Source organism: Bidens hawaiensis, unplaced genomic scaffold (genome assembly GCF_021521415.1).
Source record: "Bidens hawaiensis isolate Kalapana, Puna unplaced genomic scaffold, B.hawaiensis_p1.1 tig00021030_1, whole genome shotgun sequence".
Lineage (NCBI taxonomy): Eukaryota > Viridiplantae > Streptophyta > Magnoliopsida > Asterales > Asteraceae > Bidens > Bidens hawaiensis.
The window spans coordinates 250,918-267,126 of NW_027493249.1; the positions used below are offsets into that span (position 1 = coordinate 250,918).

Sequence of the window (16,209 nt, forward strand, 5' to 3'; positions counted from 1 at the left end):
TGTGTTTGTCGTGTTAGTTCACTAAAAATATACGCAAATAGACACTAACAGACACATATGATTTTAACCCGTCACAAATGGACACAAAGAACATATATTAATTTGAGAATAATAATCAATAAATTAACACACAACTACATTAAAATCCATAAGTACACTACATAATACCCAAAAAAGCTTAATGTAGTACTCATAAACATAATTATATGAAAAACAGTAAGAGCAATAAATAAATAAACATATAATAAAAATAGTAATAGTAAAATTCTAATAAACGAACATAACCAGACAGACGGAAATAAACAAACCAACCTAAACGTACACATTAACGAACGTTCTCAAACACAATTGAACGAACGTGGCCTATGTTCGTGTTCCTCGTTAAAGTTTACCAAACAAAATTCTTCTTTTGACGTTAGTTGATTAGGGATGAGCAGAAAACCGAATTAACCGAACCGAAACCGAAAAAACCAAACCGAAATAATTTTTTGTTTTTTTTTTCTTGGAAAAACCGAATTTTCGGTTTCGGTTCGGTTATTAAAAAAACCCGACTATAACCGAACCGAAACCGAAAATAACAGAAAAATAAAAAACTGACCACTTCGGTTTCAGTTTTGGTTTCACCCAATAGCCAAACCGTCAATCAATAAACTTGTGTTTGACGGGCAGCCGGCTCCCTGACCGTCGATGATATCCACCAGCAACTAGTAGTAAATTAACTGGACCCGTATAGCCAGCTCGGTTGACCGTTGGCATGTCACCACCCACAATTTCACATCATTGACCAACACACAAGTGGTTGTCTTCTTCTTCTTCTTCTTCTTCTTCTCCCTGCAAGCAAAGCAAATTCAATTATAACTTAAAGGACCTTCGTGAAGATCTAGGGTTTCTGATTCATGTAACGGCGGAAATGGACACCACGGCGGTTAACGGAGCACAAGATCAAGAGCTATCTCATATCGTCGAATTAGTCGCATCAACCGAAGCTTCCGATTCAGCTACAGAAGATCAGATAACGCCTCTATTGGTTCAATCAGATAATAAGCCTAATATCAACATATTCACCGTCTCTTACCCTAGGCGTAGTAAATCCAGCAAGGTATTCGTTTCACAAACCCTAGGTTATTTGTACTAGTTTGTAAGATGATAGAAGACTTAATTGTGCTATTATATTGGATACTTAAACTCTAAATACTATAGGTAGCCAGCCGTAGGAGTGTGCACTTCGGTTATTAGCCTAAACCGAAACCGGAGTCGTCGGTTAATCTGTTTTGTTGATCAATTGATTTTTGATTAATCTGTCCAGTGTATTTGGTTAGTTTGTCGGTTTTCGATTCGGTTGGGCTAATATATATGCTTAGAGTTACTTGAAATGGAGGTATAAAACATGAGATACATGAATTGGTGGTATAAAAACTAGAAATGTATCAAAATATGACCGGTTCGTTCCGGCTAGGCTAATTTTGGTTAGCCTGATGGTACAAAACTCTAAATACTGCACTTCGGTTATTAGCCTAAACCGAAACCACCGAAGTCATCGGTTAATCTGTTTTGTTGATTAATTGATTTTTGATTAACATGTTTGGTTTATTTGCTTAGTTTGTCGGTTTTTGGTTCGGTTGGGCTAATATATTTGCTTAGAAATACATGAAATTGAGGTATACATATGCGAAGTTGATGCATAAATACAGGAAATTGAGGTATAAAACATGAGATACATGAATTGGAGGTATAAAAACTAGAAACATATGAAAATATGACTGGTTCGTTTCGGTTCGGCTAATTTTGGTTAACCGAGGGTACACAAGACAAAAATGAAAACTGATTTTCGGTTAATTTGGTTTTCGGTTAGTTTAGGTTAGGTTTTTGGTTAACGGTTCAGTTATTTCTCACCTTTAGGTATAAGTTCTGATACTCCACCGTTGGCAGAGCTGTAGAGAGTCGGAAGCTTGTATTGGAAAAGAATAGCAGAACATAAAAGAAAAGAAACATGATTATCCGCTCTGGTGTTTTGTTGATAACTTAACTAACCAATTGTGTTTAAAACAGGAACAACTTGCAAGATTGATTGAAGCAGAGACTTCACCCTTTACACAGTTTGTTAGTTGGTTATGGGGTGGATCTAGGTATTCTGGTTTGCTATGTATGGCATCATCGTCTACCATTTACTGTATCATGGAAGTGCTTCTGGATGTTTTCTCTGGTTAGTAATTTCTTGCTGCAGTTGAACATTGACCTTTACTAAGTTACTAGAATGACAATAATTGTGTATTTTTATGTGATGGCAGCTCAGTCACTTCCTCTATTTGAGGTAGCATTTACAAGATGTGTAGTTATTTCAATATTATCGTTTATGTGGTTAAGAAGAAGCGGAGAACCTATATTTGGACCTGCAAATGCTTGGAATCTTTTAGCTTCAAGGGCTGTTACTGGATGTGTATCATTGTTAGCTTTCATTTACTGGTAAGTCTTCCTTCTGAACCGTCTGCCGTTGAATTATTAACCCTTATGCATTGTGAATAACCGTTAGCACTACAAATTTGTGTTCTTAGTATCGGATCATTCATGCTTTTTGGCATTTATGTTTCACATTCAAATCTGAAATGTGTATGCATTTGGTTAAATTTCTACATTTGTATGCTCTTAGTTATCTGTTTTGTGATAGAATCATTTTTTAGTATCTTGCCGTTGATGTTTTCTGGGTTTTTTTGCAAATCAAATCAGACTTCTAGATTTTTTTCCCCTCTTATGTAGCTAGTTGTGAGTTTATCTGAGTGGATATAAGGGCATAGTTTCAAAGCAAACCGGCCGGTTCTGCTGGTTTGAGGTTTATGCGGTTCAATCCACGGTTTATGTTTTGAAAAACCAGTTTAATGGTTCAGCCAACAGTTTGAACTTTGAACTTAGAACCGGATGTTTTACTTTTGGTTATTAATATTTATTTTGGAATATGCATTATGTAGATGCATTCATGCATTATATTCATATGCCATCTTTATCTTTAGAAAAAAGTTGATACAAACTGTCATTATTTGGTTTTTGTTGTCTTTTGCCAACGAGCCCGTTATAAGTTTATATAAGGTTTATTTCCTGTATATTGAGGGTTTCTCCTCCATTGCAATTACAAAATTCAGATATGTTATTATTCTACACAAACTAGCAATCTTGAAATAAAGAAGTGGTCAAATCACCAGATTGACCTATTTTGGTGGGTCTGGTCAACCCAACCAATTCAGCCGATTTGGTTTGCCATATTCTGAAGCCGTTGTTAGCAGTTCGGCCCTTTTTTTTGTCAAAACCGTTGTTAGTGATTTGGTCTGCTTCAGTATGGTAAAACCTTTAACAGTACCCATATGACTGCCAAGAAGAAGCCATATGTTTTCTCCACTCATGTATATGGTATAATGCCAATTTAACCATAAACTAGACGAGAGAGTAAATTGCATTCTTCTGTGAGAAAAATAACACGTGTTAGTTTTCTTACGTATTAAATTCTTATACTGTTTTCAAGGATAACCGGATAAGCGCATCATGCTTTTTTAAGTGCTTCTCCAACTATTAATGATTTATTCTGAAACACGATTGGTTTTTTTGCAACATTGTTTACCAGTTAAACTGTGTTATCGAATTAAATGCCATTTACTTTAGATGCTTTTTGTAGTGGCTATTAACTTCTCATTGAGATTTTAATTTTATATTTGCCTTGCTGTTGCCTAAGGTTGTCACAAACATGTGTTTAAGCATTTGTCCAATACATCTGTTGGAAACTAATTGGATCGAGTATCACTGACAAACAGTTGGTTTCCTGACCCCACTCTAGGTCAACTCCTTTTATATTGTTATTGATCAAAAACCACACATTGATACTAACACTTGACCCAAACCTATCCTAATTCAAACTTCTAATGATAAGCAACAAATTCCTAATCACTATTCTTAACTGTTTAACTAATAAAACAACCCAATAAGACTAAAAGTACAAACTAGAAACTGATAATTATCTTGACTCATAAGTCCATAACCAACAATGCTAGCCTTGCTTCTCTTCGGCTCCATTCCTATCGGATTATCCAATAGACTTTGACCCGTTTCACATATGAAATCAAGGTTACATCCTTCATCTTGTCTCTTACTTTTATGGTGAAACTTCTCTTTGCAGTATTCAGAGACTACCTATGTCTCAAGCTATGACATTAAGCTTTACAACTCCGTTAATGGCCTCAGTTGCAGCACGCTTCATTTTACATGAGAATTTGAAAATAACAGACATAGCAGGTACAATAACATCTGCAGTTATGAAACATTTGATTTAGTTTAATACTTAATGCTTACCAATGTCTGTTCTTCAGGTATTGCTTTCAGTTTCTTTGGGGTGCTCTTTCTACTTGGATCGCCTACCAGCATAGAAGGTACGAAGTGAGTTAATAATCAAAATGTTTCAATATTGTAGGTCTTTTAACAGCTTTTGTATTATCATATGTGTTTATATTTTCTGTGCAGGGGTATCGGTGGAACCTAAATTAGGTCAAGGGGTGCATGTTTTTGCAGTTTTGATTGGTTTAGTGTCATCATTGGCTGGTGGAGTTAGTTATTGCTTTTTAAGGGCTGCAGCTAAGGCTTCTGACCAACCAGTGTAAGTATGGCTTCTCATTTTACTGTCTGTCAATATTATTTTACCAAGTTAAATCTATTTTTTTTATTTCATTTCGTTTCAGGGGTACTATATTTTCATTTGGTCTACTCTCTACTGCTGCAGTGGCAATATGCATGATAACCACCCAAGTAAGACTGTAATATGTTAGCACACGAATGTATGTGTTTCATATTATTTTTACTGCCGTTTAACGTATGTATTTAATAATTTCTTTCAGGAATTTGTGCTGCCTAGCTTTTATACGTTTGTTTTTATGATTTTTCTCAGCATATTGGCATTTTTTGCTGAGGTAACATACAATATCTACACACTAAAGATTTATGTTCAGTATATTATCGTGCTCAAGCACAAGTTAAAAATAAATCTGAAAGAAATATAATATTCTGCTGCAGTTATTTCTGGCACGTGGGCTTCAGCTTGAGAAAACCAGCAAAGTTGCAAATGTTCAATACCTTGAGGTAACATCACTTGTTTATATGAATTCGGTTTTTGTTTATAAGTTACACTACTATGTTTATTTTCAAATTATTGCGGATTGATTTATATAATAATATGTTGGTTTCAGGTTGCATTATACCAGTTATGGGGCATGGGTTCATTGCGAGTGGCTCTGTCATTCGGTAAAGTTGTTGGATGTTTACTTGTTTTTGTTTCAGCTTGTTGTACGATGTATTTTGGACCAGAAAAAGAAATGGAGTAAGATGTGCAGAAATCAATGCGCACCCATTTATGTTTTTGCGTCCCAAAATGCAATTTTGAAATTCAAGTATTATAATTCGCATACTTAAGTTTTTGGTTATATTTTTGTTTATGTTGGGTCAAATTTATATCCTTCATCTTAAGCTGTATATTAAGTTGAAACGTGATGTAGTTATATGATTATGTAAGTGAAAATATTTTTGTTGAAAGTCATTAAACTAACTCATGAAGGTTACTTGGCTCAAATAATATTCTTTCGATATTTGTTAGTTTGGTATTTGTAAATTGAGATTTGTATAATTTGATATTATTGTTTACTTCTTATGATATTTAGCTGGAATTGAAAACAAACAGAATGCCAGTCCGGTTTTACTGGTCAAGTCCGCTTGATGTTTGTTATGAGCACAAAAAGGAGTTAAGAACTAATTGACGAGTAACCACAATTCGTGCTCTGACCCACGATTCGCTAACCCTAGACTGTTAATAGTTGTAGATGTTCTAATTCACTGCTTATTAAACTGTTAATAGTAAACTGCTGGCTATAATGATCATAAACCCATGGTACACCAGTGCTCCCTTTACAAGTGTGAAGTTGAGTTCAAATTCTTAAACCAAACGTAGTGATAGCGTTTTCCTCCCAAAACATGCTCCACACCACACCCTCACCCCTCGTTTTCGTGCTCTTTTCTCCGGGGCTTGTTACATGCACGAGGTTGTGGTTGAATGGTCAAATACTATCAATAACGGACCAAAATTTAATCTTTTTTCCATATAATCCATTTAATCCCTAATCAACATTAACTTTTTAAAAATAAAATAATAACAAATAAAAAATAAATAAAATCTACAAAACTCAATCTATTCTCCCTCTTTAGTTTTAAAAAACATTTTTTTGGGAATGTCAATGGCAACACAGAGGAAGAGGCGGTTATGAGTCTGAATACCTTACGGCAAAGTGTATGCAATCTTTTCGTTCTCCATCCATGGGCTCAAAAAAGGAATATATTGAATGAGATCGTTTAGGTGCGAATGCTCGTTTAATGGCAAATTACTTAAATGTACCACTAAATAAAATAGAAGAACCCGAAGAGTTTTGGACGTCGCTTTCGGATGTCCAAAGCGCATTATTGAAGATTTGGAGCGCAACTTTGAATACTTTCAGCAGCACCGGACACGCGAGGGACCCTGGGATTCACCACTATTCAAAACCGTACTTCAACTATACGCAAGCTCGTCTACAACAACGCAATCGGCATCAATGACTAGTACTTAAAGATGGGCAAAACAAGACACACTAGAGTACTACATTTTAATTATTTTTTAAAATTCACTTGTTTAAAACTAATTTTAATTAACGATTATACGTAAAACCATTATTTTAGCCACTCAAAAAATCACTATTCTCCTTATGTCGGTCTTTTACTTGGGAAACAAGTTTCAAACTTATAGTTTGGCGAGAATACGTTCAAACCCAAAGAAGCATGTGCCTTGAGAACAAGAATACAGAGCTCACTTATAAATCCTCTTCAAAGTGCAAGCGAAGATATAGATGGTTCACAATCTTTCCTTTTTTTCCATTTCAACTCTAGTAAAATATCTTAACAAAAAAACAACACATTAGCAATTGCACCACCTTCAGCATAAGTTTAAAGTGTACTTTTGTATATATGAGTCATTTCTAATCATGGGGGTATACGTACTTTCAAAATATAAGTTAAATAACATGTAATGCTTTCACCAAATACAAAAGCCCACTATTTATAGGCTATATAACATGAATACACATATAAAGATGGAATCTTATACAAATAAAATATATCTACTAAAACATATAAAAAAACCAGTGGAAGTATTGTTATAAAAAAAATGTTACAATAATTAGTATAAAATCATTATTATAAAAAAATGAAAAACAATAATTAGTATAGCTCAAAAGTTAAGAGACTATATAATAATTTCTAACATAATTATTCTAGTTCTTTGTATAAATGATAATAACTTCACAAACATTTTATATATCAAAACCTCATAAAACCATTTGAACTTGTACTAACATAGAGTAAAATTAACCAAAAATGTTACAATATTCATTTGAAGCTATATTACAACTTCAAAGATGTTACAAATATTCATTTAACCATTACATGTGTGTTCATGTTAAAACAAATAAATAGTGATCCTTTGTATTTAATCAAGTCAATACATTAACTTAACCTAAAGCCCGTAATTGCATAAACCACCACGATTAGAATTAGCTCATCTTTACAAAAGCACACTTCAAACTTGTGCTTGAAAACGATGCAACTGTAATCGTATTGTTTTTGTTGAAACATTTAGAAGTAACAATAAACATGTAACAATTGACATGCACAATTGTTAAATAAGATATTAGCCACAGCATGTATAGCCAAAACCATATCTAAAAACCAGTAAAAGCAAAAACAAACAACTGCGGCTACAATTAAATATAGCTCATGAATAATGTTAACTACTGCCGGTTTAAATCTAAACAGCACTTGACCGTCCATAAGCACAAAAAATAAAAATATTAATAAAAATGTTTTTCTCACGGCCAATCCAAAGAGGTGATTGCAGAAACTGCTACCGACGGAGATAGGATGTGACAACGCTTTCTCCGGCAACGGGAACCTCCCGGTGACGGGTGGCTCAACCGATACATGCCGGAGAAGACTCGATTTACGACGATTTGTTATTGGAGTTTACGAGAACTGAGATCTCGTTCCATTTTGTTTGTAAGTAAATCGTCGATGAAGAATTGAAACGGATTTGTATTTGAAACGATAAGAAAACAAAGAATTAAAAACCCTAATTTGAAGCAGACGGTTTGGGATGAGAGGTTTAGTTTATTTATAAAGAAGTAGAGGATGGACCGGAAACCCTAATTTTGCGAAGGCCCAAAGCAAACTCGGGTCAAATTTAGGACCGGGTATCTCAATTTACTAATTTTGTAGAAATAACGTTAAAAGTGTGGAAGGTTAATGCATCATGTGGTGGCGTTGACAGTCGAAAGACAAGGGTGCATGCGCCAATCGGTTTATGGTTGAGTGTTATGTGTCTTGTGTTTAATGCTTGATACAAGACTATTATTGAGCAAGTGGACTCATTAGAAGTAGTTTCTCTATTCCTATGTGATAAATGTAAGGTTATCTACATCTTACGCTCCTTAGATCCTACCATAGTTTTGATATTGATGGATTTACAAAGTACGGCAATTATAATGATGATGATGTGTCTCGTATGCGAAAATCTTAGTTCACATGATAAAATAATAATTAAGAGCATGTTTGGGATTGAGCTTAAAACATGCTTATTGGTTTTTTCAAAAAACCATTTTGAAAAGCCAATATTTGAGGTTTTTGGAAAACTGTATTTTAACTTTCTCAAAAAGCTAAAATAATAAAATTTTGTATGATTGTCAAACACATTTTATCTTAATGGCTTTTTGAAAACCCTAATAAGCCACTCAATCCTAAACATTAAGTTGTTAATATCCACTTTACGTGTTTTAATTGGCATACATCTTAAGAAAAGAAGTAACACCTTCGTTTAAAGACTTCAATTAATGTCTGCTAGTTCTTTGGAGCTACAAACTTCTGCATATCAATCGCTAATTTCATATATAACTCACTAGATACAAACCTCTATTCTTAAAAATCGCGATGCTAAACTCTTATTCTTAAATATTGAAATACAAAATCCAAATTAAACAAATTGTAAACAAACCGTTTCGGTAATCAAATTTGGAACGTTTAGTAGAATCAATGACGAAAATAAAGCCCTAACGTACTTGGAGGAATGCCAGAAGCAAGAAAACTAGCGAACACATCATGATCGACAACAACCACCGATGAAATCAAAGCGTAATGTCATAGAGGGTATGCAATAAGCAAAGAATATATGTATGTATTTTGAGTGAAAGTTTGAATAAATTGGAAGAAGATTATGTCTTTGTGATATATACGGTTGAAGAACGTAAGAACACAATAGAGGAAAATAGAAAAAGAAAAATACAGTGAAGTAGAAGGCAAAAAGGAGGAAGGATATGCTTTAAAATGGGTACAAATGGCATTGAAATAGGCATATAAACATTGTTCATAATGGGTACAAATAGCATTGAAATAGGCTTATAAACATTGTTCATAAGTTTGTTTTTATAGTAGGGGGCTATTTCATAGAATAATGACTAAGCTTTAAAAGTATTTCAATTAGGTCACTTATGTAAATTTTTCATAAATCGGGTAACTAAATATTTAAATCGAGTCTCACCAATTTTTTTGTGCATCAAGAAAGAAATAGAGGATAAGATGTGGGCGTCAAAAATTTCAATATATGTAGTTAAATTTTAAAAATAAAAAATAAAATTCACGTCACCACTCAACGTTAATATAAAAAAAAGATAAAAAAAATTTTATGTGAAACAAAAAATAAAAATGCTAAAAGCATCTGTTAAAATCTTAATTTGATCAAATAATGAAAGTTGGGTGACTTAATTGAAACATTTTTTAAACTTAAGTGACCTAATTGGAACACTTTTAAAACTTGATTACTATTTTATGACATTCCCTATAATAGATGCTTTTAGCATTGGTACCAAAGTTTTGAGTTTCGGGATCGGTACGGTACCGGTATTTTCTGAATTTTTACCTTCAAAGCCGGTGCTGTTTCGATACCGAACCGAATATCTCAGTATCAATACCGGTACCAAGAATTTATAATTTTCAGTACCGGTACAGTACCTTCGCCCCTATAATAGATCATGACTTGTAAACCAAAGTGGAAGTCAATGGTAGTAAAAACATTAGAAGACTAGAAATGTAAACTCCCTAATACTCCAAGGACTATACCACTATACACATCAACACTCAATGCTGCGGTTAAACTAGTATTTTCAATTTTCAATCTTCAACGACCACTTCGCCGGCCACCAGATCACACACAACAGCAAACTGTCGATCAAGTCTCCGATCTGCAAATAATAATTAGTATTATTATTATTATTGAAAAATGACGTCAATTCAGGGTAGTGACGGTGGTTGGGTGGGAAAGAAGCCTCTCCGGCGACTCGGTGGCATGTCCGATGCACTCTCCATTGCCGCTGACTTAGGCTTTTCGGTTGCTCCTCCTCCTCAGGTCAATTGTAATATTATCTCATCTAATTATTCTTATTATTATTGTTTAGTGTGGTTTTGATGTTTAGTTTTTGGATTCTAGGGTTTATTATTATTATTATTATTAGTTACTTTGCCTTGAAACTTAATTGCATTTGATTGTGAGAAATTCCTATTGCACCTTGATTCATGATTTCATTCAAAGAACTTTTATTTATTTATTTTTTCGTATAAAATAAAATTGATTTCTCAAAAGGATCAAATTCCAATAGAGAGGTAGGTGAGCGGGCAACAAGCTGCGCCGCAACATTAACCAAAATTTGACTTCATAGTTGAAACTTGAAAGTTGTTTTTGACATAGTGAACATTTCTTTTCGCTGCCTTTAGATGTACTTCACTAGAACAATGCATGAACTAGCCTAATTGTTTCAGCCCTTGCGACTGGAACAAACATGTCAACATATTCAACACCAAAGTTATGTGCATAACCTTGACTACAAGCCTTGCTTTGAGCCATACTTATTAAAAGCCTTCGCTTCTTGCACCCAGGCCCATTTTTTATGTTCAGTTTGTGGATTCTAGGGTTTAGGTATGTGTGATGTTCAGTTGATGTGAGTGGGTGATTATTGTTAGCTAGTTTCGTGATCGCTAGACTTACACTTAGGGTTTGTGATTTGAAGATAGGTGTATTGTGTAATTTGAATTGTTTATTTTGACCCAGGTTTTCACTTTTGACATATTTCATGTTTCGAGTCATAGATATATGAAGACTTTAATGGACTCATATAGTACATTGTTGCATGTGACCTACTTTATATTTGATAATGTAGGATTGGTAAATATTGTCAATCCTCAATATTTTGCAATATAGTAGTTTGGTGCAAATGGGAGACATGCAGATATTCTGACATATATTTGGGTTTGCATATTTTGAAATAAAGAATTATGTTATTCAATATTTAGATTTAAAAAACTAAACTTTATTATGATTTATGTACTTAGGATAAGACATTTGCAGCATTTTTGTAATTAGAGTTCGGTTAAGACGGAAAAACTTGATTTTGAAGTGCTACGTTTAAGAAGGAAAAACTTGATTTTGAATTGCTTCCTTTAAGAAGGAAAAACTTGATTTTGAAGTGCTTCGTTTTGCCATGAAGTATAAGATTGTGAGAAGTTGGTGTTGCACCTTGATTATCCACAAAAAAGTTCACTGACTTGTGTTTGTTTCTGATACAAACCCGTTTTCTCTACGGGTCGGTATTAGAGCCAGATCCAAAGAAGTAGAAGGGTCCAAGGGAAATAAATGGGTGAGGATGCTGAAGGGTTTAAGTAAACCCATCATTATTAATATAGTTAGGTATATTTATATGTTGGTGTTTTAGTGTATTGATCATCGATTTTATGTTTATGAATTTACTTGGTTAAAATCCTTGTAATGGAGATCTAATCCTTCTCGAATTGGATTAATTGGAGAATAACCCGTCTCAAATCGGGTCAACTATCCTTTAATTTCTTGTTTAAGTTTCGGGGTTCTATCAGTTTCATACCCCAATCAACCAATATCTTCCTTAGCCACGATGCTTGATTCACTGCTGTTGTCTCTGCCTAAATCTCAGCTTCTGCAGTGGATTGAGGCACACTATCCTGCTTTTTAGAGCTCCATGAAAGAAACCTGGAGCCAAGGAACCGCCTAATTGCTGTCAGAATACCTAAACAACTTCTTGTCTTGAGTCTTTTGAAATATGACTTCATAGTTGAAACTTGAGAGTTTATTAGATGTAGCAAACAATTTTTTTGGCTGCCTTTAGATGCGGTTCACTCGGACAATGCATGAACTAGCAAGAAGTAGCCTAATTGTTTCAGCCCTTGCAACCGGAGCAAACGTGTCAAAATATTCAACACCAAAAATATGTGCATAACCTTGACTACGAGCCTTGCTTTGAGCATGCCACCCGTCTAACCTCAGTTACCGTTTTATATTGAGGTTTATTGAGATTCTCCCAAGTTAGCTCTTTTTCTATCATAAAAAACTGTGTTGCATTTTTCCATTTGGGGTCTTCTAGAGCTTCTTGAATAGCAGTTCACATTCCTCAATATTGCATCTTTGATGTATGTCAGACTGATCATACTCTCTTTCATCAAGTCATGAGTTTGTTGGTTAAGAGTGCTTGTAATTAGGATCGACCAATGAGCAAAACTGGTAACGGTACCAAGTTTTGAGTTTTCGGTACAGGTATTTCCTGAATTTTGCCTTCAATGTCGGTAGGTTCAGTACCGGTACCAAGAATTTGGGAAAATCGGTACCGGTACCTGCTCATTTTTACTTGTAAAGTTGTAATTGATACATCATCCTCGGTTTCATCTAGCCATGGGTTCCTATTTGCTGCAACGATCTTTTAGTCTTCATATTTCCACTCCATTTTTCGTGAAGTGCACATCTCTGCTGATGGTTATAGTCTTAGTTTCTAAGTGAAAGACTTTATAACCCTTCCAAACTGCACTAATAATGAGATCTCAAAGCAAAGTTCATTGATTAACAATTTCCTGAAAATAGGACTACCATTTTGAATACAGACTATTTAAAAAATACATATGCAGATACTGTAAGCATAGTTTCAACAAAGTAGAAACATTGATTATTCCACAGGCAACAGCATATGCATAATTTCTGAATTTCCAAAACATGGACTGTTCCATTTGGTGAGACATACAATGTGGTCTGTCAGATCATAGAATTATGGTGGTTAGACATTTGAATATTTGATAGAAGTTATGTACATGATGGTGGTTTGTCATTTAATTTTGTTATCAATGGTCTCTTATATTATCAAATAGACTCCTCACTTTTGCCATTGACTTTATACTACCTTCTTTCCTTGTTTAGGAAGACTTGCAGAATTTATCAGCTGGTGGTGAAAAAGGTGATGACTTGATACGAGTCTTGAGGGAACTCACCTCTGTACAAAGAAAAATTGCAGATTTGCAAGTTGAACTTCAAGGCCGCAAGGTAAAGTTTTCAGTTATCATATTATTGACCATGTTATTGTGTGCTTTCAGTTATCATATTGTTTGCGAATTTTTTTTTCAGGAAGATAAGAATGTTGCTCACTTGACACATGTGAGTGAAATGGAAAAGAAGATAGAAACTTTATCAAGAATCACTACTATACTAAAAGACGTTATCCAGAATAAGGTAATACAGATGGAGAGTTTTCCTAAACGAGTTCTCACGGTTACAAAAAATAACCTAGTTTTTCTTCATTTAATTTGCAGGATCGAATTATATCCCGTCTTCAACAACCATATTCATTAGATTGTATTCCTGTGGAAGCAGAATATCAGGTTAGTTATCACAGTTTCAAAATCCAATTTCTTATCATTTTGCAACATTTAATAATCAATATAATAATGTTTTTCACATGGTATTTACAGAAACAATTTTCAGAACTATTAATGAAGGCTGCCAGTGATTATGGTCTTCTAACATCATCTGTGGCAGATTTTCAGTGGACTCAAAACTTTAAAGAACCACCTACAGTATGGGGGGTACGTATAATCTTATATCAATAACAACTTACAAAAACGATGTCGTTAATCCAGCTGCAAATTACTATATTACCCTTCTCATGATGCAGGAGATGCTTCGGCCAATTCCTGTTGCGCTGGCTTCATGCACACGGTTTTTTGAAGCAATGACTGCAATGAGAGAATCTTTTGTGACCCTTCAAAAGTTGCGGTTGGGATCTTCTGAATCTCAACTGAAAATGACAGGTGCCGGCTCGGATTGTGTGACTCCTCCGCCTTGGGGTAAAGAATCCAGTTTTGATGATTTGGCTCTAACAACCCCGACTGAGGATGGGAATGGTAGTGATAATTTAGATGGTATGAGCAACCGAAGGTTATCGTGGCCTTTGGGGAAGGCAAATGGTTTGTAATTGTTTTCGGGTTTTGTTTTATGATAATTTGATGTGGTTTTGTTTGGTGGTTTTATAATTTCATTGTGTGCTTTGTGTATTTTTAGCGTGTTTGATGAGTGCTTGAATATGAATATGACTATGAGATTGAGTCTATTTTGATATATTAGGAAGCTAAATGTTTTATAACGGCAAACTAACTTACTACTAAATGTCTCTTTGTTAGTGATATAGCAATAATTTAGAATTACAACATACAAATTGTCTCATATTTAACATAAGAGTTAATTGTAAATATGGTTCATATGATGGAACCCTAAACGCAGGTATCAATCCTATGATGACATTTTTGCAGGTATATATGGCCTTGTGGTAAGTATTTTATAAATACAAGACATTTTTACAAAATACATTTTTGTAAATATAGCGAGCATTTTTTTCAATTAAGACCCCGCTATGATCCCCAAGTTTGGTTTTATGTTAAAGACTATCCTTATAATTTGCAACATTATGGTTTTAAATAAATAAAATTTGAACCCTCCACCAGTTTTAACGAACCGGATGTTGGCTTTTTAATGTTGATTATTTTTGACCCGTTTACCTTTAATGCAAGTTGCTTATTACAATTTAGTAACCCGTTGACCTTCGGCCGTACGCGAACCTTATGGTGTTCCTTTTCGACCTTTTTAAAGAGAATGAGAAGTCCGGACCGATGTCGGAGCGGAACTATGGTTTGTTTTATCCGGATATGCAAAAGGTTTACGACACTTCGTTCACGGCTAAGGATTTGAAGAATTTTGCATGAAACACCGATACTATACCGGTACTGACCGAATATTTCAGTACCGGTGCTGGTACCAACTATTTCCGATTTTCAGGATCGGGATTTTCAGTACCGGTACCGGTACCATTCCAAGATATAACTGTTAGAATAAGCAACTTAGTTGTATACTTGTAGCCATGATCGGGATTTTCAGCACATCATTAGTTGTATACTTGTAGCCATGATCATATATTCTATGGTGACTATTATTTTAACTGTTAGAATCTAATAATAAAATGCTTCCACATCTTCGCAACAATTTCATCTACTAAGCATATATGTAGTTTACCAATTTAAATTATCATCTAACTAGCAAGTGATTCTTTTGGAACAACTAGGATTGTGTAATAAAATGAGTTGCCAAACTTGTATGGCAGCTGTACCTTATATTTAGGGTTGTTCACGAGCCGAGCCGAGCCGAACCGAGCGAAAGCTTGCTCGTTGCTTGGCTCGTTTACAATCGGACTGAACCGAACGGCTGAAATTCAAACTGAGCGAAAAACGAAACGAGTCAAAATCGAACCGAGCATTTTTCGATCGAACATCGAGTGATTTCGAGCATTTTTTATTTCCTTTTTACCTCAAAATTTTTCAATAAGAAACAATTTTGAAGACTGTAAATAATATATTTTGTAAACAAATTAGTAGTTTTTAGACAAACGTATAATAGGTTGTAAATTTTTAGGAGAAAGAAGTTTGAAGTGAGATATAAGGAGTATGTAAACAAACTTTTAGTATTCTGAAAACTTGAATTGAACTAATAAAACTATAAAATTGACGGGATAAGAAAATTTTAAGAGTTAAAAATTTGTTTACTATTTTATGTGTGTTGTCTATATATTATATATTTGTTCATATATATATATATATATATATATATATATATATATATATATATATAAATTAAAAATATTCGAGCCGAACCAAACCGAGCAGACCTTTGCTCGCTGCTTGGCTTGTTTACAAACTGAACCGAGCAAAGCGGCTCGT

The 16,209-nt window shown here is 34.3% G+C and overlaps 2 protein-coding genes across 2 annotated transcripts; both read left to right on the forward strand.

Annotated features, from left to right (window-relative positions):
- The first annotated feature begins 910 nt into the window (after positions 1–910).
- On the forward strand, positions 911–5,569 carry LOC143562516 (uncharacterized). Its single transcript, XM_077050295.1, has 10 exons — positions 911–1,099; positions 2,050–2,203; positions 2,289–2,463; positions 4,160–4,275; positions 4,350–4,409; positions 4,501–4,633; positions 4,716–4,782; positions 4,872–4,943; positions 5,047–5,112; positions 5,220–5,569. The coding sequence occupies exons 1-10, from the start codon at positions 911–913 to the stop codon at positions 5,352–5,354; spliced, it is 1,167 nt and encodes a 388-aa protein (XP_076906410.1). The 3' UTR covers positions 5,355–5,569.
- A 4,809-nt stretch (positions 5,570–10,378) lies between these two features.
- LOC143562504 (AUGMIN subunit 2-like) lies at positions 10,379–14,538 on the forward strand. The gene is made up of 6 exons (XM_077050285.1): positions 10,379–10,511; positions 13,371–13,489; positions 13,571–13,675; positions 13,756–13,824; positions 13,915–14,028; positions 14,118–14,538. The coding sequence occupies exons 1-6, from the start codon at positions 10,379–10,381 to the stop codon at positions 14,415–14,417; spliced, it is 840 nt and encodes a 279-aa protein (XP_076906400.1). The 3' UTR covers positions 14,418–14,538.
- Positions 14,539–16,209: the final 1,671 nt, after the last annotated feature.